General features: G+C 33.6%; 1 protein-coding gene across 4 annotated transcripts in view; it reads left to right on the forward strand.

The window, feature by feature from the left end:
• Nucleotides 1-25,840, forward strand: part of STRN3 (striatin 3) — a 105,907-nt gene that overhangs the window by 71,294 nt on the left and 8,773 nt on the right. Inside the window, exons 8-15 of one of the 4 annotated variants that reach the window (XM_025271507.3) lie at nt 2,375-2,485; nt 12,703-12,843; nt 16,899-17,032; nt 18,330-18,505; nt 18,689-18,736; nt 19,038-19,159; nt 22,535-22,702; nt 24,567-24,707. In XM_025271507.3, coding sequence (XP_025127292.1) covers nt 2,375-2,485; nt 12,703-12,843; nt 16,899-17,032; nt 18,330-18,505; nt 18,689-18,736; nt 19,038-19,159; nt 22,535-22,702; nt 24,567-24,707 — 1,041 coding nt within the window. The remainder of the gene's footprint in view (nt 1-2,374; nt 2,486-12,702; nt 12,844-16,898; nt 17,033-18,329; nt 18,506-18,688; nt 18,737-19,037; nt 19,160-22,534; nt 22,703-24,566; nt 24,708-25,840) is intronic. The other 3 variants (XM_025271508.3, XM_025271509.3, XM_025271510.3) reach the window with 3 other exon arrangements.

Genomic DNA, 25,840 nt, shown 5'->3' on the forward strand with positions numbered 1-25,840 from the left:
GCTTTTGTGGTTTTGAGTTGTCAAGGATCAATTTTTTTGTGTATATTTGTGTTTTCTTATTTAAAAAAAAAAGTTCCCCTAAGTTATTCAACCTCATTTCTTGGTATTTTTTCCCCCTAGATTTTTTAAAAACAGCATTAATATGTAGAAGATTATGCTGCCTCTTCCTTTTTGCTCGTAACTATTTCTTATAAGCAATATCAAATCAGCTGTTACTTACCAGGCAAGTTTCAGGATGTTTGTGCACATATGCATTCACCAACCTGTTCTCTGCACTGCCTTAAGTTTACCTTTGTTTCCTAGATTCAAGTTTATCTTGCAAGTAATATTTCTTTTTTTCATAAGCTTATCGTTTTTTACTCCCTTTGCTTTCTCACTTCACTACCCTTTGCTACTCCAGTTAGAGCATTCACAGCTTTACTTTTTATGCAGAGGTCTTTTAAAAAACTCCTGTTTGATTTCATGTGTAAAGTTTACCACTGAAGGTTTTGCTGTTGTTCCTATGAGGTCAGCAAAACTCACTCCAAATGTGTCAGTTTGTCCCTTTGAAAAATAAGAATTACTGGCTTTATTAAAATGAGCACAAAGCAATTAATTCTTTAGATCACATTTTTCTTAGCATATTAGATAAATTGACAGAACTATTCTTGATATAAATAGTTTTCAGGAAATTCATGAGTAGAGTACAGGAAAAGTGAATTTTCTCTTTAAATCAGTATTACGACAGTAGTACGGTTTGCAGATTTGAAAATCATATGTGTAGATTTTAGGCTTTGATAACCTAGTTTCAGTGAATTCAAGTTAGCATATTAAAGTTTTGAGTTTAACTTTTTACACACTGACTACCTAAGATCATAGTACCATAAGGTAGAAAATGATGGCTGTTTTAGTAGGAAAACCTCAAGGTACAGAAAATTGAATTTCTGGGTACCCTTTTTTTTTCCCCCCTAAGAGGCTTGCAGAATCTTCATTCTGACCAGGAATCAAACTTTACAGGCAGTTAAAGTGCCAAGTCCTAACCACTGAACAGCCAAGGAATTCCCCTGTGTACCATTTAAATATGAGGATCTTTTATGTTTGCTACAAATAACTGTCTATAAGGAAAAAAGATGTTTTTTGTGTCCACCGTACATTGAGGCCTATGGAGTTTATAAGACTGATAAGCCAGAAATATAATAAGTTATCAAAAATTGTGAAAGTATATTTTCTCTAAAATCTCCCTTTTATATCAGTCTTCTTGATTGACTTAGCTTACGTGTTTTAGTATAATTTTTATTTAGTAACAGGGTTATGTAAACTGACTCTTCATTGATCTTTAACAGAATGTTAAACTTCCAAATAACAGCTTTAAACTTAAGAAGTAACAGTTTAAAACTTAAAAGATGGAAAAGCCTTTAATATCTAAAATAATTCAAATAGACATATTTTTGTTTTGCTTTATTTTTAATGCTGTTTTCCTCTAGTATTCTATAGGGTAAATTTTTTATAGGCACAAGTATTTACTTAAAACAAATATGGATTTGTTTATTCAGCTAAAATTGCTGAAGTACCATCTGTAACAGATGTACAGCGATGTATGTTTTCACTTCTCCATGCTTGTCACTGCTTTTATCTTACCCTAAAAATATCAACTCTTAAAAAGTTCTTCAGTGGAATTTGAGTTTTTTTTTGTTTTTTTTGTTTTTTTTGTTTTTTTTTTTTTGCTAATCTTAGTTGTAGACCAATGGAAGAAGGTAATGAGATGTTGAACTGTTTGGATGGGGTCGGGGCAGAGGTGGGATTCTCTGAATGCTTTGTATGGATTATTTGAGACGTATTTTCGAATTACATGTATGTATTATATTGGACTAGAATGCCTCTCCATTAGTACAGTTATCTTGTGCATGCAGAATCAATGTGACAGAAGGTGCATGAATATTTTCATCAATAAAACAGCACTGACCTTTCCAGCTTGCACTTTTTTGAGTAGTTCGCATGTAATTCATTCATTTGCTTTTATGATGCTGGCTGAATAATTTTTTATTAACATTTTTATAAAGATGCAGTGATCTAATTTTTGTAACATTAGATTTCTAATGTCAGTCCATTGTAAAAATATCAGTTACCACAAGAATAATAACCTTCAAATTTGTAATTCATAGAAGTGAAGCACCATTTAACTATTGTTTGTAGTACTAATGTTTAGAAACTTACGAGATGGGCTTTCAGAGTTTGACTTGTGAATACCAAAACTGAGACTGCACCTTTAAAGTATTTTGAGTATATACTGTCAGTACATTTTTATTATGATTATATAAAGCTATAACAGTTTATTGCCAACAGCTTGCATTGCCAACTGCTGATTTTTTTTCTTTTAATAATATGCTGCATGTAGATAAAGATGACCTCTCCCCAACTACTGAGGTTTGGGATGTAGACCAGGGACTAATAAGTAAACTGAAGGAACAGTACAAGAAGGAACGAAAGGGGAAGAAAGGGGTGAAGAGTAAGTGCAGATTCTATTATAATTTTTGTGTTCCAACCTTTGAGAAAAAAAAAAATCTTCAATTCTGATTTTTTGTCTTCTTTATGTTTCATACAAGGGGCAACTAACTTTAAACTTTGTCTGTTGTATATTTGAAATTTATTTGAATATAATTTAGGAGGTATTATGGGAAAATCAAGTGGGATATTATTTTAAATATATGGATAAGGATGAAGCAAAGATTTTAAGGTTTTTGTCTATATTTTAAACTTTAAAAAGTTTGCAGAACTCTAAGGAATATTGGCCTTCGGATGAAAAATAATAGAAATTTGTTTAAAAGGAAGAAAGTATAAATTTCTCTATTTTTGATAGAGTATTACTGCTGTAACTAGGTCTTATCCAGGTTACATTTCTTAGTTTCTTAGAATTCTGAAATAAAGTGAATGGGAAAGCCCTTTCCATAGTTTGTACTGTCTGCTCTTAAGCCAACCACAAACAATAACAGTAGCAAAAGAAAAAAAAGCTCTCCTAGGTAGTATTTTCTGGTAGAGTAGGTCAGGGGAGTAAGCTAGTGGTGGCAGTAGTGTTTGTTTGGTTAATAGCTAAGTAGCTTTGGGTGCCTTGTTATATTTTTCACAATTAATATCTTGACCAGTGTATTTTGAAAGTATATATTTAGCTACAGCACCTCTCAACGAAGTAATTCATTTCCATTTTATGAATCAGGCTTAAGAACAGCCACGTGAAAATCATCTTCAGACCTAAAAATATTGAATGAAGAAACTGAAATTACTTTATTTCGAACTGGCTGGCCATTGATTCCTCTAGTCTAACTTTTTCAACTGTGTCTAGGAGAAAACAGTAGATGACAATGGCAAAAACCATATAGACATTCTTTCGCGTTCCTTTCTCTGGTGACAGAAATATTAGTGTATGAAATGGCAGTTGCAGTGGAAAAGGGTATAAGTTTCCTCTAGTAAAGCAGTTTTTGAGTGGTTTAATGTCTTGTAGAGGAAAATAAAGAGTTTTGGAAATTTTACCTGTTATGCACTTCTCTTTTATAACCCTATGCTAATTTATGTTGTTGCATGTGAATACAGACTGTTCTCTAAGAAATTTCTTACTGTACATTGAATTGCTTAGTGTATTTAAAGATGTTTAATGCTGGGCAGGGACTGTGTTTCAGCTTTAACATCTCTTCCCTATATAAATTAATGCATGTTGAGTATAAAAGTACTTTTGCATGACTGAGCATTGTAATATAGATACAATGACATTAGAATTTTAGGGTTTAGATTTTTTTTTTTTTTTTTTTTTTTTCAAGAAATGAAGTAGTTAAATATTAGGTTACTTATTTTGTGTATGTTATTCATAAACTGACTTACATCCTGAAGATTTCTTTAGAAAATGTTAGGTAGTGTTGCTTTTAATTTCAAATATAGACACCCCATTTTTTTCCTGATAGAATGTTTAGATCTCTATCTGTTGCTGCTGTTTAGTTGCTAAGTCGTGTCCAACTCTTTTGTGACCCCATGGACTGTAGCCTGCCAGGCTCCTCTGTCCACAGGATTTCCTAGGCAAGAATGCTGGAATGGGTTGCCATTTCCTTCTCCAGGGGATCTTCCTGACTCAGGGATCGAATCTGTGTCTCCTGCATTGGCAGGAGGATTCTTTACTACTGAACCACCTGGGTTTTTGGTTTTGTTTTGTTTTTTACATAAATTGAAGGTTTCTGGCAACCCTGCTTTTTTTTTAATGAGTAGAGTATTTTTAATTAAGACATGTACTTTTTTTTAAAGGTATAATGCTATTGCATACTTGGTACATTATAGTGTACACATAACTTTTTTTTAAGTGTTTATTTGTTTTTGGCTGCACCAGGTCTTACACGTGTGATCTTCATTCTTCCTTGCGGTATGTGGGATTTTTAGTTCCAGCATGCAGGATCTAGTTCCCTGATCAGGGATCAAACCCAGGCCCTCTGCCTTGGGAGCGAAGAGTTTCAGCCACTAGACCACCAGGGAAGTCCCAACACATAACTTTTATATGCACTAGGAAACCAAAAAAATTTGTGTGACTCGTTTTATTATGACTGAACCCTCAACATCTCCAAGGTATGTCCGTTTCTTTTTGAGGTTTAGAAAGAAGATATAAGTCAACTTAAGGTTTTTTTTCTTTTAGGTTTTACATTTTTCTAAAATTGTTTTTTATTGAAAAAAATACCTGTTTAAGAACTGTTAGAAACTGATGAACTGAAACTAAAGTCTAAAATTCTCATACAATTTTAATTAATTTTATTTAGTAGGATCATAATACACAGTTTTGTTATTTGCCTACTCAGCTAACAATTCACAGAAAATATCCTTTCATGTCAATAAATATTCTGCCATACAACATTTTCACTTGTTCAACTTTTAACATTTTAAACATTAACTTTAACATTAACATTGTTAAACAATAACTTGTTTAACATTTTCATTTGTTTAACTTTCTTTAAACAAATCTACCCTGTTGTCAAACAGAATATTTCAGAACCTGATAAGAGAAATGGGTAAAAGGGAACTGCTGTGATTAAATTAGGAGCTGGTGACCTCAGATTCATGCCCTGAGGTTTTCTTATCAAAATGTGCACCGTGTTATTCAACCAATCCCCTTTAATTTTTAGTTTGTGTCTGTTTTAAAATGAGCTGCTGCTGCTGCTAAGTCACTTCAGTCGTGTCTGACTCTGTGCGACCCATAGATGGCAGCCCACCAGGCTCCCCCGTCCCTGGGATTCTCCAGGCAAGAACACTGGAGTGGGTTGCCATTTCCTTCTCCAATGCATGAAAGTGAAAAGTGAGAGTGAAGTCGCTTAGTCGTGTCTGACTCTTAGCGACCCCATGGACTGCAGCCTACCAGGCTCCTCCGTCCATGGGATTTTCCAGGCAAGAGTACTGGAGTAGGGTGCCATTGCCTTCTCCGTAAAATGAGCTAACTTTGTTTAAATAGCCATAGAAGTAATATATGCTTAATGTAAGTATTATATAGAGACACAAAAAAGTAAAAATCACTTGTAGTTCAGTAACTCAGAAATCATATTTGGCATATATTCTTCCAGCTTTTTCTAAATGTTTTTATACATAAACCTCCTTTAACAATTTGCAACAAGAATATCATTGTTTTTAACTCATATTTTCTTAATTTTCATTAGATTAGATGACTAGTTTGACTGGTTAGATAGTATTGCATTTTGTGGATTTATTCTAGCCTCCATTAGTTAATCCATTAGATTGTTTCTCATTTTTAGTGTTTCTGTGAACACCAGTGCTTTTAAGGTTACCCATTTATGTAGATAAAAAGATGAGGTTTCCAACAGTTGTCTCAGGAATGAATAATTAATTAATAATTGTTTTTTTATATACTTCCTTTGTGAATTAGTTAAAAACTTTTTACTCTTAAACATAGAGTTCACTGTAAAAATATTGGCTTTGAATCCCTGCCGAGGATTTTTCTTTTAAATTTTTCTTTAAATTTGTGGGTAGTAAATTTAGGTCTTAATCTAGGTAGACTACCATATTAGTGCTAAGATACAGTTTTTCATGAAAAGATTGAATTCATGAAATTTACTTAGCATTTTTATTATCTGTTTTCATTGGGTTTTCTGATGTTTTCCCAGATGTGGCTTTGTATAATAAGTTAGACTAATTTATAAACTGTAGCCTTTTCTTTTTTTCCTTTATTCCAAAGTGTGAATTAGTCATACCTTTTGGATTATAGCACTCAGTTTCTACAGATTTTTCCAGCTTCTTAGAAGAAAATTATTTGCTTAACTTTAGCACGTGAATTCAGCAAATGTAATCCAATCTAAATGCCTTTTTTTTTTTTAATGGGGAAAAGTGGCAAGAATGCCAACTTTTTAACTTTGTAAAGTCTCAACCATGATTTGACTCTTAAATGGAAAGGGTTCTGAAATCAGAATCCAGGAACGTAATGTTTATCTGTCTTCCAGCTTGTTCACTGAGCTACTTCCCTTTCACTTTTCACTTTCATGCATTGGAGAAGGAAATGGCAACCCACTCCAGTGTTCTTGCCTGGAGAATCCCAGGGACGGGGGAGCCTGGTGGGCTGCCATCTATGGGGTCACACAGAAGAGTCAGACACGACTGAAGTGACTTAGCAGCAGCAGCAGCTTGTTCACTCCATTTCACCCTTCTTTTTTCCTACCTTAGGCAAAAGGAATGACTTAAAAGTGAACAGCCTTGCCTTGGACTGTAAACACAATTCAGTATTAATTTCTTTCTAAGCGACATATGCTTTTTCAATTAGTATTTCTAAAAATGAAGACCATGAAACTAAAGAGACTTGTTACAGTTATTTTGGTCTCAAGCTTCAGAAGAGTTAAGCTTCCTTTTCCTTGTAACATTTTCTTTTGACATAACTTCAAACTTAAGGAAAAGTTACAAGAATTTCATGCACTTTCACACAATTTCTTTAAATGTTAAAATTTTACTACATTTGCTTCATCCTCTTGTCTCTTTAAATATGTACTTTTATTATTTTGAACACTTCAGAAAACTGAGTAAGTAGCAGACATGTTGTTCCTTAGATACTTCATAGTGAGTTTGGTCAGTTCAGTTGCGCAGTCGTGTCTGACTCTTTGCAACCCCATGAACTGCAGCACGCCAGGCCTCCCTGTCCATCACCAACTCCAGGAGTTCACCCAAACCCATGTCCGTTGAGTCGGTGATGCCATCCAGCCATGTCATCCTCTGTCGTCCCCTTCTCCTTCCGCCCCCAATCCCTCCCAGGATCAGAGTCTTTTCCAGTGAGTCAACTCTTCACATGAGGTGGCCAAAGTATTGGAGTTTCAGCTTCAGCATCAGTCCTTCCAAAGAAATCCCAGGACTGATCTCCTTTAGAATGGACTGGTTGGATCTCCTTGCATTCCAAGGGACTCTCAAGAGTCTTCTCCAACACCACAGTTCAAAAGCATCAGTTACTTTACCACAAATGCATTCTCTTATGTGACCACAGTACAGTGGTGGAAATCAGGGAATTAACTGATACAATACTATTATCAAATCTAAAACTTTGTTTTCTGTCATCTTTAAATATGTTCTAAGTTTTCTGTAATTGGGGAAGAAAGTGTGGGGGAGTTCTGAGTTAATCTTTTGTTAAAATCTTTGATAGGACTTTTCTAGCTTTCTGTGGTCTCTTTTTTTGCTGTATTTCATGTGTAAGTAAAAGCATGTAAATCAATAACAAATCACACTGTGTATAGCAGCTGAAATTTGGAACCTTTATTTAGAATATGAAGGAGGAGGTAATAATGTTTTTAAGACTTCAATATTTGTTTCAGTTTTTTCAACGTGGAAGGTTTAAATTATGGATTATAATATGTTTTCCTTTGATAAATGCTCTTATTCTTGCTTTTTGTTACTCCTATACTATTTTGTACTTATAAAATTGTAGCTTATAAAGATTAGATTATTTCATATCCTTTCTTCAAAAGATTTATATGCTTTTCCCATTTCAAAGATAGGGAAAGATCTCCATTTCAAAGGTTCACATTCTGAAATATGTATGTTTACACTGAGTCTTGGTCCATGAATTTGTCTTAATTGTTCTTATTTATCTTAAGTTTCCTGTCTTCCACGTGTAGAATAAGATTTGTCATTCCCCTTTTTAACTTTATTCTTGTTACTGAATAGCTATACATCTCCTGACTTGGTTATCATACATTGGAAAACTTTTTCATTATTTCTTTTAATACAAATTATAAGTATCCCTGGATAGTTTTCCTTTTTTTCTTCTTCTTCTTTTTTTAGTTTCATATTAGTATTTGTCTTTTGCTATTCCAGATTCAGGATAACAAACTTTCAAGAGGGAATGAAATTTTTGTAGAATATGACTTAAGTACAAATATCTTTATATTAGGCATTTTAGAACATTTAAAGAGAAATTATTTTGTATCAGTAACTTTCAATAGGCCTATAAAAGCACCTTGACACATATTATAAAGTGACTAGGATGATTAAGCTGCCTCTATTTTGGAGAGAGTATACTGCTACTGCTAAGTCACTTCAGTCGTGTCCGACTCTGTGCGACCCCATAGACGGCAGCCCACCAGGCTCCCCCGTCCCTGGGACTCTCCAGGCAAGAACACTGGAGTGGGTTGCCATTTCCTTCTCCAATGCATGAAAGTGAAAAGTGAAAGCGAAGTCGCTCAGTCGTGTCCGACCCTCAGCGACCCCATGGACTGCAGCCTACCAGGCTCCTCCATCCATGGGATTTTCCAGGCAGGAGTACTGGAGTGGGGTGCCACTGGAGAGTATAAGGAGTCCATAAAACCATTCAGTATCCTGTGTCAAATCAAAGACAGTTGTTTCATAGTAAAGGAATATTACTTTCATCTAAGAGATGCAGTTGTTTTCTATTTCTGGCTCCAGATTCACACTGTTAAAACAGACCATTCAGTTCTTCAACTCGGTTTCTCTTTTTTTTTTTCCTCCCCCAAGAAAATAATTGAAGCATTTTGACAAGGGGCAGAAAGTATCAATTTGATGCTGTTTTCAGTCAGTACACATTTTTAAGCTGCAGAATCACTTTGCAGCTAACCTAGTTTTTCCTTAATACTGTGATGTCATTTTTTTTTAAGATGACAGTTGTCATATAAAAACTTTATTTCAATTAGGGTGATAGAACATATAACAAACCTAGTAAACATGATATAACTAAACCCTTTTATTCTAAAATAAACTTAAACCTTTGCCATATTGCCTGCTTCACTTCAGAATATAAGGCAGATTAACAAAGGGAGGCATATTTGAGAAGGGAAAATGTTAGATTCCGTTTAAAAAAAATCCTGTTTTATTTATAATAATAGAGTAATGGAAAGATAAATTTCATGTCATGAGTGTGTATATTTGTGAGTGTGAATTTAAAAACGCTAACAGCAGCAGTTGTCAGTCCATCCACAGTTTGGCTTTTACACAGCATACTGTTTTTCATTCTCCTAGAATCTATTCAGAGGATTGTGCATTGGTATAGACTTGATGGCTGTGGTTATGAGGTAGATGGGTTATTGTATAATTCATAGTGGTAGAAGAACAGCTTTTCTTGCTGTTAAAATTAGGAAGAGTATTTCCTCTATAGATTATAGAGTAGTAATTGAGAATCAATTTTTGTTTAATCCTTAGTGAGTTGTCTTCAGTTATGCCATTGAACATTTTGATAACATTATATATGATCTATTACACTAATACCATTACAGTTTTCTCGTTGTGAATCAGACTTAGAAACTTTTATCTGAAATTGCATTTGTTAGAATTATTGTATTTAGAATATTAGATTTAGAAAGAGAAAAAAGGAGCATTAAATGTGTTGTTAGTTGAAAGATGTTCTACATGACAGGTGCTAGATAAGACTGTTAACTTCTGGTTAAGAAATCTGCTTTCATCTTTTAGCAATTTTTAAGAAACTAGAATTAAAGCAGGGACAATTCCATCTTTTTCCTAAACTTGCCACTGTGCCACACAGAAACTAATGTTTGGTTATAGTATACAAAACAAAAAAAGTAATAATAATTATAGGATTTGGGAACCTTTGTTGGAATGTTGCAGGAAGAGGGATCCCTTCCCCAGGCCCAGGAGTAGACTCTTGTCTAATACTTAGGATGAATTGTCAGAGGAGACACACATGCTCACAGAGCGTGAGACGTTATTGGAAGGGGGCCCCTGGCTGGAGCACAGGAAGGCATGGGAACCCACGAGGACTGCTCTGCCACATGGCTGATAGTCTCGGGTTTTTTAGTGGTGGAATTAGTTTTTGGGTTGTCTCTGGCCAGTCTCTGACACAAGGTAATTTCTGATGGCCTGAGCATCCCTCAGCCAAGATGGATTTCAGCAAGGAAGATTCTAGAAGGTTGGTAGGACATAAGGACTGGCGTCTCCTTTTGACCTTTTCCAAGTTCTTCCAGCTGGTGGTGGCTTGTTAGTTTCATGTTCCTTACAGGGCCTCCTGTTGTAAAATAACTCATACAAGTGGTTACTGTGCTGCCTGGCCAGGGTGGGCTGTTTGGGTCAGTGTTTCCTCTAACGTGAACATTAAATTTCATGTTGTTTCCTGTTTTCCTTTTCTTCCATATTTCCTACTCCATGTGTTCAGGAAGATGTGACTTGATAGTATCTGTAATGATAAAACTTTTTCTTGTCTTTATTATATTTATCATATGATGAAATTATTTATAAGTAATATCTAATGAAGTAAAAGTTTATGGTTTACATAAGTATAATTAGAGTGAGCAGAGTAAGATCAACAAAAGCCTCACAGAGGAGATGGAAGTGGGTTCAGGAAGTATTCTCACCTTTCTGGGGAATAGGTAAAGACAGATATGATAAAAATATGGTAGAAGAAACCCTGGTGAATATACTATAGGGAAACTGCTCTGACTTGAAAATTAGGGAGATCTGTATTATGTAGCACTAAAAGATGAGATTGGATAGGACCATCATGAAGCACATGCAGGGTTAAGTACAGGATTTTAGTTAGCTTTGATTCAAAGAGTGTTGAAGTGCTGCTTGTGATTTCAGAGTAAGGAGTGATAAGATCAATGTGATGATTTTGGAAAACTAATCTACCCAAAGTATTCAAATGTGATGGAAAGCAAATGGAGTTGGGAGATACGAAAACCAATTAGGAACCCTCTGCAGTAATTTGTAAGAATGAAAGCATTGAGTAGAATAAAGTCAACAGCAAGAAAGAGACTGATTTGAAGAATCTGAAGAGCACATAAAAGGAGGGTTTTTTGTTTTTTTTTTTTTTTTTTTCAAAACAGATTCTCCTTCATCTCCACTTATATATAAGCTGAAAAGGAATTCTTAGGATGTAGTTACAGAATTTTAAGAACAGAAATCTAATCAGTGGTGTTGGCACTCATAAGTGGGAAAGTTATAAAGGAGAGCTATTTTGTGAGAAAGGATAACATTTATCTTCTTTCATGTTGACTTTCACTGATGGTTAGACATCGAGTTAGCAGTTTTTCATTTATTAGAGAATTTATTTACTCACTTTGTCAGGGAGAAAATCCTCAGGTAATAACTGAGTTTCTCCATTATATACTTTAGAAAATTCAGACTACTTGACACATTGTATCCAGAAAGAGTTACTTAAGCATTTCTAAAAAGTTAGGGATTGCTGTGAAATAGTTAATAAATGAAAAGAAAAAATAAAGGTAATAAATGTGTAAGATTCCACCTATTTCCATTAAGTCTTACCATTGTACTACCTGGCATTCTGTTAGGGATACATAGATGAATGGTAGTTCCTTTGGAATTGCTAATATTCTAATAGCTGTAGTAAAATTTAGTGATTATATAGTCTTAATTAGTCCATCAGTATTAATGTTAGTATATACAGTCTTATTGTGTGGCCTTGGATTTGCCTAATTGTTTCACTTATATGTTGACTATAAAGCATTTTCTTTTAAAAACTATTTTCTTTCAAAATACATAAGAGAAATGATTCTCTTGTCATTTCTGACGTTCATAGTTAAAGAGATCCTATGAAACTAGATGGTCCTGAGCTTTGCATATTTTGGCCTAACTTATCTGTGTACCACTTGAAATTCTCTCCTTAAGCTTATGGCCTGCGATTGACTTTTCATACTATGATGAGAAACTGAGAACTCATGGGTAAATCAGGTTTTTCAAATTTGGAAAAAGAGAAAAAACATTTGAGGAAAATTGGAGTTGATTTGTTAATGACAGGTTTGTGTGACTATAGCAGGAAAATATCCACATAAACACAGGGAAAGTTAAATGTTCGTTGCACCCTCATAAAAAGCATTTTTACTTATTTCTTTGTTAACATTTTTAAATAGTGGATTAAGTTGGAAAACCTGTCTTATTCTTTACACTGTTAAATGTTAACTTAAATACCAGAATTTTTTGTTTTAATGATATCTTCTGTGTCTGAGCTTACAGAACTTTGAGTAATAAAAAGCTCAATTTTGTGTGTGTATCTCCTATTTATATATATATGTATCTCCTCAGAAATAGGAAATATTTTAAATATTAAAATTATTTCCATATTTTCATGGGGGGGTTGATATGGAAAATTGAAGACATCTTTGATTAGATGAGGTCTTTAATAACTGCAGCTTAAAAATAGCCTGTTTTGGTAATAAGTTGGTTTTTAGGGTGCTAGCAAGTCAAGCGGTAGCTGTTAAATGAACCTCTACTGCTGACATTAATTTACAGGGGTCAACAGGACAAAACTCTACGACACGATAGCTGATCTGGGAGATGATGAGCTGCCCCTCATCCCTTCAGGAATCATAAATCAGTCTAGGTCAGCCTCTACTAGAATGACTGATCATGAAGGTGCAAGAGCAGAGGAAGGTACAAAATTTAGCTACCATGTTTATTTACATTGCAGATGACATTAATTCCACATCACATCTCCTTAATATTATAAATTTGCTGTGTTTTAAAATGCTGAAGATCAGCTTATATGATCTTCAGAGAAGGTTTTGGGCAAGTTCTTGGTGTAATTGTCTTAGAAATTTTGAAATTTTTGACTTTTGCTTCCTTATGATTTTTTTGCTTTTGATGTTAGGTGGAATTGTTTCTATTATGTATGATTTCAAAGTACCTTTCTGAACTGTGACTTTAGTTTACAGATCTAGTATTAGGAAATTAGTATTTTAAAAAAGACTTAAAATAGTACGTATGGAAAAGAATTGTTTAGTTATTTGTCATATTGGTTAAATTTAGCAACTCATAGTAACTTTCACTTGTTAGGAGACAGCTAAGTGCCAAACATTGTGCTTGAAACTTTATATATATATTATTTCTAAAAAGGTATATAATGATTGCCTAATTTAATCATTTTATAGAATAAAGCGACATCATTATTCTTTAACCCGGTACCAAGCATGTACAACTTGGTAATGAATTTTTTAAAATTTGCCTAAATTAGAAATGGGCAGGAATTGAAACTACTGTTTAGGCTTTTTTTTCCCATAACTGATTTTAGCTGAAGATAACATTGATATACTTGAGTACTTTATAAATCTAGGTTGAGAAAGTTATAATTCTAAGTTATGAAACTGAATTTTAAGGTTTATTGTGACATATAATACATACATAAAGGATGATCCATTATCTAATAATTTGACATATATATTGAATTTTATTGATGTTTCTACTTTGCTTTGTAAGGTAATTTCATGCCCCAGTCAAAAAATTTTGAATACATCTTATTCTCTTCTGAGTTCTCTACTGGCACATATGGCTTAAAGCTAAATAATATTACATTTCCCTTTAAAGTTGTCTCTGCATGTATTTACCACTCATCATAATCTAAGAATATTTGGAAGGGTGAAGAAAAATCAGTAAAATAATAAAACCAAAACAAAAGATATTAAAGCATGAAAAACACTAGGACAAGTAAAATAGTTTGTTGATTTTCCCTAGATCTCTTTACCACTGTTACACTATTTTCCTGTTTTACCTTAGAGAGTATTTTCTAAAATACACATACCGACTCCATTATTCTTCATCTTATGCATTTAGTAATGGTTCAGCTTCTTTAGCTTTTGATGTATTTTACCAAATACTGCATAGGATATTTTGCTAAACTTTTTGTAGTAACACTATACATTTGAACTGTAGATTTTATACCTTAAGGCAATACCGTATTAGCAGAACTTAGGGACCCTTTTAAATGTTTCAAACCAATGACCTATAAAGGGGGAAAAAAACAGTTAAGACCCATACTACTCAAAAACCAATATAGAACTTGTATGTATATGTCTAGTTGTGCTTTTTAAAGAAAAAATATAAGTGATCTGACTCTGTTTATAGTGGAAGGATAAAGAGGTGGAAAGATAAGCATGAGCTTTATTACACTATTTAAAGGGTAGATACTATTAGAATTTGTTACTACAAAAGATTAAGTGCAGTTTTGACTTAGAACTAAGAGGGAAGCATTAGCATTCATAATCTCTTATTTTCAGGGGCCATCTCCAATTATGCATTCTTATTAAACGCAGTATCATATTTCATTTTGTAAAGAACGAAAGTTTGTTTTCAGGAAGAGAAACTTACATATTAGAAACTTTCAGACTATTTTTGGTAAAGACTTAAGGTGTATGTATACCATGTTGCCACTGGCATGAATGGAAGCAGGTATGGAGCTGTGTTCTTTAGATTTTATAAAAATTGAAGGAGATAGGAAGAGCTTGATATGTTAGCTACAGGTTTCCTTTGTCATTATTGTCCATAAAAAGAACAATTAAAGAAGTACAAAAAGGACCTTGCTGTAAGACCTCATTATGTAGACCCTAAGATTTCCATAAAGGGAAATGCTAATATGATAAGAGTCTTAAATTGCTTGATGAAATCTTTTAGGCTCTCTAATAAAGGGTATCATAGTTTCCATCATTAAAAATTACTTATTTTAGTAATTTTATTTCTCTTTGAATTGCTAATATTTCAATGCTATGTAATCATGTGCTGTAGGTAATTATGTTAACATTAATAACATGAATTTATAGAATAAAAATTAATTTCTTCTGCAGAAAAACAAGGGCAGAGTATTTACTGTGCTTACTGTGTGCCACAGTAATGGGTGATTGTGGAAAGTAGAAATATAGCTTAAAAGATTTTGTTCACTGAGATGTATATGCAGTATGCCGAGTGAGCAGGACCGTTTGCTATATATAAATGAATATATATAGATAGAGAAATGTAGTTAGGTGATTCATTAGAAATTGGTATAATACTTTTGCTTAATATAATTAATATAAAACTCTAGTAAAACTAGCTAATATTGGTTAGACATTTCCCTTCACATGCTCTTAAATTGGTCAATAACTGATCAGAAATATCTCTGCATAAAGAATGTATAATGCATTATTATGTTAAAGTTATTTTATTGGGCTTTTATCAAAAGTTCTTTTATTGAGTATTTGTGAGTGGGAGGAATTTTGGCATTTTATTCTAACTTGTTTTACAAACAAATTATGTGCATAAAAGAAAAACATGTACTGGCTAAAAATGCTTTGAGAAAGTATTACCTTAATGAATTTTATATAACTGTTCTTAAACATAATTTTAAACTATTGGTTTTATAATTCTCAGCATCTTCTCATATTACCAATAACTGCATACTAGATACTAGTAGGAAGGATCCATGCTGCAGATTATTTAGATTCAGTAGGTTTAACTTATAAAATTAAATACTATTATCCCTACATATATTTTCTGTCAGATTTACTCTGTGTCAGTTGCTGACACATAGCTTCATTTTACAAATGTCATTCAGGACCCTATTTGAATCAAATTATGTAGTTTACTTTGATATTACAGATTAATAAGTAATAAAATAAGATATTGTAAATAAGGATGAATTTTACCATGGTATATATCTAAAAGAAGCAGACTTGTATCTTCTCAGAATGTTTTCAGTAGTGTTAGTGATGACTGATATTTCGTTACATCTGTTTCCTATAGTGTTTTAAATTTATATCAGTTTTCATGAAAAATTTTCAGAATTGACAATTAGCTTGAATTTTTGTTTCCCTTTTAAAGTTGCTCATGGATTTTAAATGTGTTTTGATATGTTGTTTTGTATTACAGTGATTGATGTAGTTTCCCCCTTGCATCTTAGGATTAAAATTTTGCTTTCAAAGCATGTTTGAAATGATATGGAAAATTGTTGCATATACTATAACTATAATAACAATACATAGTAGTATTTGATTTTAATGGGTCAAAGTATCAGAAGTTTAAAGTGCTGTAGTCAGTATAGATTATTTATTTTAGGAGTATATTCAGTAAAAAAGAAGTTAAAATAAAAAAGCATAGACAGAGCTTGAAAACTGGAAGGCATCTGAAGATCAGATGGATTAACCATTTAGGGAAAAGAAACTGACACTAAAGGTAGAACTGCGCTTTTCCTAGACCACTGAGAAATCTGAGCAACTTAAGGCTTTACTTCAATAAGCTAATACACTGTATAAGAGACTGGAAACTATTAACATGTGAATACTTGTATTAAATTTTTATCAGGGATGAGAATATCTAGCACTTTCAAGCAAATATGATGGAAAGCGAAAGGACTTAGCAACAACCTATTACGTTTAAAAAATACTATAATTATATTTGTACCAAAGGGATATAAATAGACAAAGCTCCCACCCTGAAATAATATATCAAGTGCATATTTTATTTGTGGGAAATGATGCTCAGTTCTGAAATAAATAAAACACTTGTTTATTACTACACAGTAATAGGATTTTTTGAGTAGAAGAAATAAGGAGGGAAGTGGGAAAATAAAAAATTAATTATATTACTGAATATTATAACTGTTAAGTGCTTACATTTCCCCACAATATTGTCTTGTACTGTATGATTTTTCAGCATTTAAGAAGCGGTTTTGTTCTTTATAGCTGAACCAATAACGTTTCCATCTGGAGGAGGCAAGTCATTTATTATGGGTTCTGATGATGTTTTGTTAAGTGTACTGGGCCTTGGAGACCTTGCAGACTTGACGGTAACAAATGATGCAGACTATAGTTATGATGTAAGTGCAGTTTTATTTTTAATTTTTTAATGATTTAATAGAAGGCTCCTTATTTTTTGGAAACACTTATAAAACAGAATTAATGTCAAGGTGCATGGAAAAGATAAAGTGTGACATTGTGTTTATTTGAAGTGATATATAGTTTTTTCTTACAACTACTTTCTTTGTGGTATTTAATTTTTCTTGGGTATTGTGGTGTATTAGGAGTTTGGGGTGATTGATTACCTAAAAATATTGGTTGATAAATACCTACCCTTAGTAGTCAACTCTCAATTACCTACTCAAATTAAGCCATACTTTGCTGTTAACAAGAGAAAAATAGGTAACCTGAATCATTTATCTGCTTTCAGGATAATTCTTAAAATACATTTTAGTTTTGAACTTTTTTTTTTAAAGGATAATGTTAAAGTTAGTTTGTCATTTCCTAAATAGTCTTTAATTTGAAGGATGGAGAGAGGATGAAGAGGGGATGGAAAAGACAGTGTTAGAGGTGAAACTAGTCTTGGATTAAATTTTTTATAGACAATAAACACTCAATTGAGAGTTAACTATACTTACTTAGATTGTATTAGTGAATTTGCAGATTTTCAGCAAATTAATTTTTCCTTTTATAAACATATTTTTTCCTACATTTTATACTTATGTTAGAATGCTTTTTAGAGACATTGGCCTTGGTGGGCTGGATTATTCTCATTAATACTTTTAAAGTATGTAAGCAAATAAATTCTATAATAACCTTTTGACTGCTTTAGAAGTGGTTTCACAGCCTATCTTTACAGATGGAGAAGCGAAGGTAAAAAGATTAACCTCTTATCAATATCAACAGAGTGTCTTTAGTTCAGACTTTTGAAAAGTACTTTAACTTGCTGCCTTGAAAAATGTCACATGCTGATTTTCTAAATGACAACTGTATTGTTAATATTGTACCCTTGGATTTTTGTTAGTAATTTATTTAATTTTTGTTTTCATGTAAAATGTTGCAACATGGTAGTTTCTTTGTGTGTTTTGTTTTTTCCCTCATTTTAATATTTAGTAGGACTTGGGTTTACCTTGATGATTAGGTAAAACAGATTAAAGGACTCATTTGATCTAAGTATTTGAAAGCTAATGAAATGATTCTTCTTAGTTCTTATTAAATGATAAAGATATAAAGTTTTTAAGGTGTGCTAAATTTCCACTGGACATTTTAGCAAAGCGCTTTTGAATGTATGTTTTAAACACACCAAAACAAACAAAAACTCCATATGCCTATCAGTTAACTACTTTTACCACTAAATATCGTGCTGTTTCTTTTTAGTTGCCTGCCAATAAAGATGCCTTTCGAAAGACATGGAATCCCAAGTATACACTACGTAGCCATTTTGATGGAGTTCGAGCATTAGCTTTTCATCCTGTAGAACCTGTGCTGGTTACTGCCTCTGAGGACCATACTCTGAAACTTTGGAACTTGCAAAAAACAGTTCCTGCCAAAAAGCAAGTATTTTAATGTTAGCCTATGTTTTTTTCTTCCAAATTTGGTAATTATAAGTAATTATTCTTCTTTATGGTCTGTATCTTTTATGCACTTATTAGATCTTTCCTAATGACTCGTGTATATCAACCAGTGATTTACCATTATTTATCTTCTCTCCTCCCCTTTTTTCTCCCCTCTTTTAGGAGTGCCTCTTTAGATGTAGAGCCTATCTACACATTTAGGGCCCACATGTAAGTTTTACTGAATTAGTACTTAATTAACAACCATAATTATTGTTAACTATTATTTATCACTCCTAAAGCCTTGTAATTTTTTCATAATGTTTGTTTTACACTAAGAAAGACATTAGCTGAATAATACTACATTTGATTAATAATTGTACTAATGAGAATATAATTAATACTGTTCAATGTACATGTTACTTAAACAGTTTTAGATACCACATAAATTTAGAGAGAGGTTGGGAGGGGTGCAAATGTAAGTTTCTTTGTAGGCTTTCTCAGTAATGTTTTCCCTCTTTTCCTGCGACAGTGGCCCTGTTCTGTCACTAGCTATCAGTTCTAATGGAGAGCAGTGCTTTAGTGGTGGTACCGACGCAACTATCCAGTGGTGGAATATGCCTAGTCCTAATGTGGATCCATATGATACATATGGTGAGTAAAAGGCTCAAGATGTATCTTTTTAAGTGAATGGCGCTGACAGAAATAATCACCTAGAATATTAAAGATTATTTAAATATGTATTAAACTTGTCATTTAGTCTTTCCATTTACTAGTAATTTGCCTTATTAAAGAGAAAAGTTAAGAAATATCATGCCATAAATATTTTAGCCTGCAAGTTGGTATTTCCTATATTGTGTTCAAAAAGTTTTTTAAAACTATATTAATTAAAGCATTAATTTCAGTACTAGAAAAGAGAAATTTAACGTAAGGAATAATTTTTACAACTTAGCTACTTTACATAGTTCAAAAATAATTAGTGCAAGATACAGAAACAAATGGGAATTCTCAGATGATGCAGTGGTAGGGCGTCCACCTGCCATTGCAGGAGACTCAGGTTTAATCCTTAGGCCGGGAAGATCCCCTGGAGGAGGAAATGGCAACCCACTCCAGTATTCTTGCCTGGAAAATTCCATGGACAGAGGAACCTGGCATGCTACAGTCCATGGGGTCGCAAAGAGTTAGACATGACTTTGTGACTGAGCATGCATGTAGAAACAAATAAGGACAAGGGTATAAATCAGTGAACCTGAGGGACAGAAAATTTCTTAATTTAAAAAAACTGAAACTTTCATTCATGAATCCCATTTTTAGAATCTGGCCAACAGAAATACCTGTGCATGTATTTAAATATAATTATAAGAGCATTGTTTGTAACTATAAAAAAATTAAAATAAATGTTTATTAGTATGAGAATGGTTAAATAAAAAATGGTCTACTTAATGGTTCATTTTAAAAGAATTTAAGAACTCTGGTCTTTTAACACAATGAGCACCTAAATTTGCCAGATATTAAAGCATACATCAAGAAATGAGAATTAGTCTAATACAAAAAAAAAAAAAACAGAGTTTAAACACATAAGCAAGGGAATGGATAGGTACAAATTGTGATAAATGATACGAAGATACAGTAATGTAAGAGAGTAACAGCTGAAGTCATCTTTAGATATAGTCTAAAATAATCACATTCAAACCAAACTGTATATAAAAGTTAACTGTCAGTGAACAATTTTAAGCCAGTAAGTGACCTAAAAAGATAACTCTGGCTTTTGCAAGGAGAATAGATTGGGAATGAGAAAAGGCTGGAGAAAGGAATACCAAGGTGATGTTGTAAAGTTGTAATGTGGTGATCTGGTAGATAGGTGAGATGATGTTGCCAAGAGTAGAGTGGAAATAGAGCTGTTAGAGAGAAGTGGATTTAAGACATACTGGGGAGATAGAGTAGAATAAACAGAATCTCTTGACAAATTGGACTGAGTGGATAAAGTGATGGATTAGTCATCTTTTTTAACAGCTTTATTATGGTATAATTCCCGTATGATAAGATTCACCCTTTTGAAATGTACTGTTCAGTAGTTTTTACCATATTCACAGGGTTATGTAACCATTACCACTAATTCAGAACTTTTTTCCATCACCACTTCTGCATTTTTGACGTGAAAAACTGAGTATATGATGGTAGCTTATTGAAATGGGAATGTGAGAAGATAAAGGATGCTGAGTTTGGTTTTTAAGCATGTTAAGAGGAAAGCAATATCAAGTAGATAACCATCAGTTGTGAGGAGGCAGACTCCTGAGGGACTCTGACATGTGGGGGTGGGGTGACTAAAGCAAGACAGTTAACCAAAAAAAAAAAAAAAACTAAGAAGGCATGCCTGTGGGGCAGGAGGACATTCAGGAAAGTGAAATCATGACGCATACCAAAAGATGAAGCCATTTTGAGAAGAAAGAAGCAGTAGGCATTTTCAAATGTTGCTGCTACTGCTAAGTCACTTCAGTTGTGTCCGACTCTGTGCGACCCCATAGAGGGCAACCCACCAGGCTCCCCCGTCCCTGGGATTCTCCAGGCAAGAACACTGGAGTGGGTTGCCATTTCCTTCTCCAGTGCGTGAAAGTGAAGTCTCTCAGTCGTGTCCGACTCTTAGCGACCCCATGGACTGCAGCCCACCAGGTGAGGTCTAATAATACTAAGTATAGGAAGGTAATTGATCACCCAGGTTTTGGCTGGACAGAGGTTGGATGTTGGGTCTGAGACCACAAGGTAAAGGGACCTGTGGATGAGCTTCCAAGGTATACTCTATGGATGTAAAGCAAAGGGATGAAGGAAAGAAGGAAGGGAAGTTTTATTAGATTTGATAGAACTCATCATTGATGATTTTAGCAAGGGTTGTTTTGTTGTGTGATAGTATCAGAATGATTTAGAAAGTAAATGGAAGGTAAGAAAGCATATTTACTGAATATGCTTTTATGCTATTTGGTTGGAGGTTGATGTAAGTTTTGTTTGTTAGATTTAGAGATTTTGAAACATTTGTTTGCTGTAGTAATGATCCCAAGGAGGAGGATAATCTGTATAGTAGAAAAACATGAAAGCAAATTAGTGTGGGAAATGGAATCCAGAATACCTGGTGGAATTGTCCTTTCAGGAATGGAGGATAATTCCTTACTTGTATTCGGAAACATGGAGAATATGGATTTAGACACCAGTCGATTTATAGGTTGGGTGACAGAAAGGTAGAGGAAAGGTTCCTCTTTCAATGCTGTATTTCCACAGTGAATTTATTATGAGAGGTAATTAATCATGTGAAAGGGAGGTTGTGAACTGTGAGAAACATCTGTGAAAAGTGGGAATTCAGTAGAGAAACAGAATTGTAGGACAAATGATGTTTAATGTTATTAGCCCCCACTGTCCATCAAATGATGAATGGATAAATGTAGTGTATCCATACACTGGAATATTATTTGGTAGTAAAAGGAAATGGAGCACTGATACATGCTGCAACACAAGTGAACCTTGAAAACATTATGCTGAGTGAAAGAAGGCAGTCAGAAAGGGCCATTTGTATAAAATGTCTGGAATAGGCAAATTTATAGAAACAAAATATGTAGTGGTTGCCTAGGGCTGCAGAAAGGCAGAGAGGAAAATTGGGGGGAAATAGCTAACAAGTGATGAAGATGCCCTAAAACTGATATGGTGATGACTGTGTAAGTTGTTGAATATATTAAAAATCATTGAGTTGACACTTTAAACTGGTGAGTTCCATGGCGTGGGAGTTATATCTCAGTAAAGCTGTTTATTGAAAAGTTGATGTTCCTTTTTTAGAAAATTGCAGAAATACAGGAAAGTATTAGAAGGTAGCATATAAATATGCTATAACTCCACAACTTAGAGATGGCCACTGTGTACACATTGGTTTATCTTATGACCTTTATGTATAGCCTTTGTACTTAATTATGTAGTTACCTTTATATACAAAAAGCATTTCTTTTAAACTTCTTTTAGCTAATTTTTGTTTTGTTTCTTTTGTTACAGAGCCAAATGTTCTAGCTGGCACTTTAATTGCTCATACAGATGCTGTCTGGGGTCTTGCTTATAGTGGCATAAAAAATCAGTTACTGTCTTGTTCAGCAGATGGCACTGTTAGATTATGGAGTCCACAAGAAAAATTGCCATGTATTTGCACTTACAATGGAGACAAAGGTAAGTTAATTTTGCCTCTTTGAAAAATCTCTCTTTTTTTTTTTTTAATTTAGAAGATAAAAAGAACAAAGTAGTTTCACTACTTCCTGACTGCTCAAAAGAGATACTGAAAGAATTATACAAATCTGTGATAATCTTTTTATTCCTAGTCATATTTTTATAAACAAGAAAGATGCTTTGCAGGGATATCCTGTAGCTCAGTGCCTTTTTAAAATAAATAAATTTATTTTTGGATGCACTGAGTCTTCATTGCTGCATGTGGGCTTTCTCTTAAGTTGCAGCAAGCAGGGGCTACTGTAGTTGCGATCCTAGGGCTTCTCATTGTAGTGGCTTCTCTTGTTTCGGAGCACAGGCTCTAGGACATATAGGCTTCAATAGTTGTGGTGCTTGGGTTTAACCCCAAGACATGTGGGATCTTCCCAGATCAGGGATCGAACCCATGTCCCCTGCATTAGCAGGCGGATTCTTAACACTGGACCACCAGGGATGCTTTGCAAGTATATCCTGTAGCTCAGTGGTTTTTTGACCTTTTTCAAGACATGTCCTGTTTAAAGAATAGAACTATTTGTATCTAATAATAGAGTAGGCAAATGAGGCTACTCATAGGAACAGCAGAAGGCCCTCCAGCAACTCCAGGTAGATACTCACAAAGACAGAAAGGCTCATGGTCTCAGGTAAACCTGTAAACTACATATGAGCATACTGGTTGAGAAGTCTAGCTATAATCATTGAAATAGCACCCTTAAATGGGAGGTGCAAACTGAGTTAGTTACAGGCTTGATTTCAAATCTTTTCCTGTCAAAGGATTTAATATACCTCATGACAATATTTATGTCCATCTGTTTATATTATTTTTATATTGGCATTATTTTCCAAGTTATTTTTAAAAATCATACCTTTTACTATAAATAATTGTTTTGTTTTAAAACATTTTAGATGAACATTTGAACATTTATGCTTAATTTTGTTGAATCTCTAGATACTTCAGTGATTCTACTAATTTTTTAATTTCCCTAAGCTTTTGAGGTGAAAATTCATTTAGGTGATTTGTTTCTTGCTTACTCCAGAATTCACATAATTGTGCATTGATCTAGACAGTTGAATTTATTAACATGTTAACGAGAGAAATTGATGCTTGATCTACTTAAGGATATTACTGCATCAGTGAATTCCAGAGTCCAAAGCTTCATTTTCACAGATCCAAAAATATTATTTGCATTTGCTACTTGAAGCTAACCAGTGTCAGACAGGTGAACAGTCTCCCAAGGTAGTGGTGTACGAATGCTATTTTATCATTTTACAGTCAGAAATATAATGGCAGGACTTCCCTGGCAGTCCGGTGGTTAAATCTTAGCCTTCCAGTGTCGGGGGTGCAGGTTTGATCCCTAGTCAGGAACCTAAGATCCCACATGGCTTGTGGCAAAAAAAATAAATAAATAAAAAACAACAGAAGCAATATTGTAACAAATTCAATGAAAGAGTTATTAAATGATCCACATAAGAACTTAAAAAAAATTGCAGGTGGGCCAATAAACTCACCTAGGAGTTTTGTCTCTTGGAAAAAAATGCATAGAGCAATAGCTTTTGTCTGCCTGTCTTTCCTTAAGGGTTCCCTAGATGTATTTTTATTTATATATATAAATAAATATATATATTTATTTATTTATATTTATCTGTAACATTTTATAATGTTACAAAAACTAATAAATGAGAATAAGTTACCTATTATATCTCACCATTCTAACACAATTGCTTTTTCATTATTAACATTATTTCAAGAATACTCAAATTCCTTTTTCTTATTAGAAAAGCAGAGATTTCTACATTATTATGTTTACCTTATATCTCTTTGGACTCCTTTCAGAGCATGGAATACCTACATCAGTTGACTTTATAGGCTGTGATCCAGCTCATATGGTGACCTCTTTCAACACTGGTAGTACAGTAATTTATGATTTAGAAACATCACAGTCATTGGTGATGCTTTCATCACAGATGGATTCTGGTAAGTTTTCTGGTAAGGTTGAAACCTTAAAAAGGATTGTTTTACAATAGAGGATAACCTTTTACTTTTATATTTTGACTATTTGAATTTAGAATGAGAAAAGAATAGCTTTCAATGTGTACTTATTTACTTTATTTCTACTATTTCCTCAAATTATGTTTAAAAACTTGGATAAGTATGTGGGGACAGGTAAGTGAGTAGAGCAAATGTAAAAGAAAACAAGTGAAATAATTTTAGGTTTTTAATGAAAACACATGTGGAAGTGGAGAAATATATAATGAACCTATCTTCCAGCTCCAATAGTTCTGTGTAAATGCCCAAGGTTGTAAGTATAGAATGTGGTGTATATATTTTACAGTTTATTCAAATAGGGATCCAGATAAGGCCCATGCACTGTGATTGGTTGGTAGGTCTCTCACGTTTGTTTTCATGTAGATTCCCCCTCTATCTTCTATATTTCCCTTGCATTCTTTTTAACTGAAGAAATTGGGTTGAGTTTCCCATAGTTTGAGTTTTACCAGTTGCATCCTTGTGGTATCATTTAGTGTGCTCCTCCTGTTCATTTTGTAGATCTAGAGGCTTATTCACATTCAGGGTCAAAATTTTATTTGTCTTCTTTTTAAAGTTTTTAAATGTTTCTGACAAGACTATTTCATGTAATTTGTGAATTTTTATCAGAAGTAAATATTCTTTGGTCTGTCTTTCTCTTAGTTTCTAATCACTGCTTGGATCCATTAATTCATTAACTGTTCAAAAATAATTTTCTAATTTTATCATTTCTTTTACACATATTAGCTAGACTGCTTCTGTAAGAAAGAACAACCCTCATCAGTAATTTGGTTACCTGGAGTTAGCAATTATAAAGGAAAGGCAAGATAAATGATTACTTTACACTCCTCCCCTTTATTTACTAGTTTTTAAAATGATGAAGTGATTCCCTGCTGCTGCTGCTACTTGCTGCTAAGTCGCTTCAGTTGTGTCCAACTCTGTGCGACCCCATAGACGGACGGCAGCCCACCAGGCTCCCCCGTCCCTGGGATTCTCCAGGCAAGAACACTGGAGTGGGTTGCCATTTCCTTCTCCAATGCAGGAAAGTGAAAAGTGAAAGTGAAGTTGCTCAGTCGTGCCCGACT

The sequence above is a fragment of the Bubalus bubalis genome, chromosome 20, assembly GCF_019923935.1.
Source record: "Bubalus bubalis isolate 160015118507 breed Murrah chromosome 20, NDDB_SH_1, whole genome shotgun sequence".
In the NCBI taxonomy this organism is placed as follows: domain Eukaryota; kingdom Metazoa; phylum Chordata; class Mammalia; order Artiodactyla; family Bovidae; genus Bubalus; species Bubalus bubalis.